This window comes from Brachyhypopomus gauderio, chromosome 18 (genome assembly GCF_052324685.1).
Source record: "Brachyhypopomus gauderio isolate BG-103 chromosome 18, BGAUD_0.2, whole genome shotgun sequence".
Classification (NCBI taxonomy): domain Eukaryota; kingdom Metazoa; phylum Chordata; class Actinopteri; order Gymnotiformes; family Hypopomidae; genus Brachyhypopomus; species Brachyhypopomus gauderio.
Genome location: NC_135228.1, coordinates 9,934,675 through 9,939,350, shown reverse-complemented (window position 1 = coordinate 9,939,350; position 4,676 = coordinate 9,934,675). Strand labels below are relative to the sequence as shown.

Below are 4,676 nucleotides of genomic sequence, written 5' to 3'. Positions count from 1 at the left end.
TTGTAGTTGATCAATTGAAATCAGAAATGGCTTATATGAAAGGCAAAGCCCTCTACACTCACAGAAATATTTAACCCTAACTTTTAAGATTTATGTAATTTTATTACATGACAAATTCCCATTTACTTTTTTTAGATTATTTTAACGCAAACCTATCAAATAAACCTTACATGATACATATTCATTAGTGTAATAAAGCCTATTTATTTCAAATGCATAATCCTCAGGTTTATGTATTTACTATTATTAAAGTATAATTAAATTAAATGAATAATAATAGGTGTATTTTTCAAATACATAAAGTATATTGTTTGAATTGCATAATTATCAGGTTACCTATACAAAATAAATAGCATATATTTCTTTGAATTACATGTCATTTATGCTTATGTAATAAACCAAATTAATCTAAATGCATCAAATTTATGCAATTTCTTTCCATTTAGTACAATCTTAATGATGCATAAGAACAATCAGACCATCTTGTTGATTCAACAGCTTTATTAACATTAGAACTTCACATTAAACATTAAAGACGTGAAATTATAACATCTGAAGGATCTTTTCTGTAGATTAAATATCTTTTGAAGGCAACCAGAGCCTACAGAATTCAGAAACAATGACAAATATAGTTTGAGCTGAGCCACTACAACACCGCCAGCTAACACACTTCAGAAACCGGCCATCTATGAACCCACCTACACTCTCACAACACTCCCGTTAAATGCTTCAACACTAAAAGAAAACAAAACAAAACCCTGATATACCCTTCAAGAACTAAGGGATCATTTAAACACAAGATCCTCTCTGACTGAGGAAAAAGACAAATCAGGTAGGGGTTGTTTAAGTGCATTACTGCCAGTCAAATCACTGGAGCAATTTGATTTTCAGTGCCTGTACTTTTGGTGAAAGCTTGGTTGAGTCCAGGTTCATCAGGAGTTTCTGGTACACCTCGAATGTACGTATGCTTTTTGGGTAACTCAAGTTGAGTGCGTAGATCAGCCCATAAAGCATCACACATGCATGGCTGACACTCTGCAGGGTATGGAGAACTTCCACGCCTTCCAGCACAACACCAACATCAGCAAAGCGTCCATTACCTGGACTATCAGGACCATGACCCTCTGCTCGGCAACATCTGCCTCAGCCTCTCTGGATTCAATGTCCTGGAACAGAAAGAACAGGATGATGAGCTGTGAGACCCTAACCTGGACCACCATCTAAGCAGCTCATCCTTAGACCAATTGAATCTTAATTTGAAGATATTTATTTAAAGCACTGCATATATGCATTCATGAGAATGAGATGGATGCATGTTCAAGGTAACAATGACCTTAAGACCTTTGATCACCTCCTAAAAGCCTGGAAAAAAAGAAAGTCATAAGGATGCATTTTGTGTTTTTGTTAACATGAGATTATATACAGTCTTGTGGACTTTTCAATCAATGACAACAACAATTAAAAACTCTGACAATTATCCTTTACAGTAGTAGACTTGTTCTCACGTGTTTAAGGGTTGATCCACCACTGGGGGTAAGGCTTTGTGCTTCTTTAAGACAGAGGGATTTCTGGGGAGACTGCAGAGCCTGCTCTTTTCCTAATGAAGCCTTTGACCTGCCAGAAAAAAATGCAGTTACCAAAACACCAACTAAAAATTCATCTAACAATACAGAACCAGGAACCCTCATACTGATTTTATTCAGAGATCAGCGATGTAAATACGTAGCCAGTAGCCTTAAGAGCCAAATAAGAAACTGTTCTTTGGTGCAGGGAAAATGGATTGAAGAAATTCCTCTCAAGGTTTCTTCCTCATGCAAAAAAAACTAGGGAGTTTTTCCTTGCCACTGTCGCCTTTGGCTTGCTCACTGGGGGCTAGGCGGACACTTGTAAAGCTGCTTTGTGACAACAACTGTTGTAAAAAGCGCTAGATAAATAAGATTTGATTTGAAGAAAAGGAGGCAAACCTCTCCAACCACCTCTCCCTCTCTTCTACAGTCTTCCTTCTCTACTCACTTCTTCTCTCTCCTAAGCTCTTGTAGGTGTAAGGTTTATTCTCCTTCCTACTCTCATCACTGGAATAATAGACTTGATGCACAAGCTCCACTACATCCTGACAGGAAGACCTTCATTTCCTGCGTATACTATAAGTTTAAGTGATTAATCAGGTGTGCAGTACTACTCTTGAATATTTTGCACTTTTCTGCCAAGGTGACAATAAATAATCTGACAATTATCATATAAAGGAGTAGTGTTGTTCTCACATGTTTTGAGTTGAGCCTGGGCACCTGATAAATCACCTAAAACAATAGTATGGTAGAGGAAATAAAGATGCAGTCTTCCAGCCAGGGAGTAGTAGAGTGTGTGCATCATGCCTGTTATGTCTAAAGCTGACTCACATTGTGTTTTGCCCAGTTTTTTGCAAATTGGTCACAAAACTTTACCTTGTGACGTAATAAACAGGGGAGGTGCTGAGCAGCATTGAAAAGCTGAAATGATTCAACTTTTCAGGACCCGTAAAGAAGTGAGCTGTCTTGTATTGGCCTAAGAGAGGACAGGAGTGAGAGGAAGGTTGGAGGGAGGACGATAAAGAAGAGAAAGAACCAACCTTTCCCTAACCTTCCCATGTCTCTCCCTTCACTCCTCGACTGTTGGAAACACCCCCTTCTAGTCAATATTCAGCCCCAAGAGCAACAATAATTAATGCTCCAACTACACTGCTTTATGACTTACCTCTTGACATCTGGCTTTGGCTTTTCTGACTGCCTCAGGTCCTCAGCTGCCTTTTCACAGAGAAAAACACTAATTATCCCATTGTTTCTCTCCATGAACGGCAATGCTAAACATACGACAAGGAAGACAGGAATGACACATTTGTAAATTACATTGTAGAAGGAGAAGTATGAGAGGGAGACAGTGTGAAATGGACAACAGCTAATCAGGCTTGTATTGGTTTTAGTTTCAGTTAACATGTCCACGTACTTGCCATATGTTTAAAGAAGACAAGAAGGCTTCCTTCTGTGTGATGTTCTCAAGGCGCTGGAGTTCATAAGCAGATAGTCCACAACATGCATCCTAGTGATCCCCCCCCCCCCCCACCACACACACACACACACACACACACTAGAATCCAGCTGATCAGAACAAAGAATCAAAATGACTTGACATTATTTGAAAGGCATTTCTTACTTAACACTTCCAAATCATGCCGCTGGGTCACAAGAAATATGAAGTGCCTGTGTCTTCACCTTGTTGTTTTGGTGAGAATTGTCGTCCTTTGCATAGTGAAGGCGTTTAGGTTTAGGTGCCCCAACCCGGCCCACTTTATCCTCAGATTCCTCTGGACCAAGTGGATTTACTTCCTACAAAGCCACAGCACTACCACCACTTTCCTTTTGGGAATTTCTCATTCTAAAAAAACAACCCATTGGACTTAATGATAAACGATTGGTGGTCAAGGTCAATGTGTTCTCATGTCTATCCCATTCTCATGAACGACACATTACCAGGCACATGGAAATTGGATGGAAATTACATCTGGCACAAAAGACAGTAGGCTGACATACCTTATACATATATATATATATATATATATATATATATATATATATATATATATATATATATATATATATATATATGTATAAGGTATGTCAGTTAGTTTTAGTTGAGTACCCCTGCTATAAAGGATAGTGAGATAGATGCATGTAAGGAGGGATCTGAAAGGTCTGTGAAAAGAAAAAAAAGATGTCAAAACATTTAATGTTAACATATAACTTTTCTGAGCATATTGCAGATACTGTTAGTAATAAAACAGATGTCTTTCACATTTGCTTAAAAAGAGAGTATAATTAGGCCACTCCAACTAGATTTGGTAGTGCACAGTGTGTGAAATGTTAAAAAATATCATTGTGCTTTTATACTTCACAATTCACATATCAATCAGCTCTAGCTGAAATGTCATTTCTATATCATTCAATAATAGACATACAGTTTGAGTAATGTTAGTCTAGACCTGTGTATTATTTAGGTATAAATAATTAGAGGCACATAATTAGTCCAGCTCTAACGCTAGCTAGCAAAGAACATCGACACGCATTCTTAGCATGTCAAAAGTAAACTTCTACATGGTGCACTTATTTTGAGGGCAACATAACTTTATAGAAATTGTGATACTAATCAAATCTCAAGTTAATTAAAGGCATGCTAGCTAATCTAAGCAAGATTACTAAGCAAGTTTAAGCACCGGACTGCTTAGACACTCACCGTGTGGAGGGAAAGCGCGCTGTGTAGTGATGGGTCTGACGACACCGAAACCTCGGCGCATGTGCCGAGCAAACAAGGCGAATCCCCGTGTCGGTGCGCGTATAACGTTAAGGAAAACCACGTGACCGACACAGTTCCTGTATCGTTTGGTTGTGAACGCGCCAAATTGTATTTATAAGGGAGAAAATGTATCGACACGTTTGTGGGTTTTGTTGGATGGAGTTTGTGTTCTTTGTGTTGAATTGGTTTTGAATTTTGGCTTGTCATTAATTACAATGGATCAACCAAGGAAGAGAAAGTTTTCTCCCGTGTGGGATCATTTTGATCGCATCACTGAGAAAAAGGTACATGATTATTCAGCTCTCGTTTTCACTGTTCATATTTTTATTTTGGGTTATTCTAATTTCTTTATC

General features: G+C 38.2%; 1 protein-coding gene across 15 annotated transcripts; it reads right to left on the bottom strand.

Moving 5' to 3' along the window:
• Positions 1-493: 493 nt before the first annotated feature.
• LOC143482166 (uncharacterized) lies at positions 494-4,319 on the bottom strand. 15 transcript variants are annotated; one of them, XM_076980444.1, is made up of 6 exons: positions 4,264-4,319; positions 3,187-3,725; positions 2,980-3,072; positions 2,731-2,836; positions 1,506-1,614; positions 494-1,166 (listed from the first exon to the last, which is right to left on the bottom strand). In XM_076980444.1, exons 3-6 carry the CDS (start codon positions 2,984-2,986, stop codon positions 1,014-1,016), a joined length of 375 nt encoding a protein of 124 aa, XP_076836559.1. In that variant the 5' UTR covers positions 2,987-3,072; positions 3,187-3,725; positions 4,264-4,319; the 3' UTR covers positions 494-1,013. The 15 variants fall into 15 exon arrangements, 13 of the variants coding, with proteins under 13 accessions (XP_076836559.1, XP_076836563.1, XP_076836571.1 ...); XM_076980448.1 differs by adding an exon at positions 2,442-2,541 and having other exon boundaries at positions 3,187-4,300; XM_076980456.1 differs by adding an exon at positions 1,334-1,362 and having other exon boundaries at positions 3,187-4,300.
• Between the last annotated feature and the right edge of the window lie 357 nt (positions 4,320-4,676).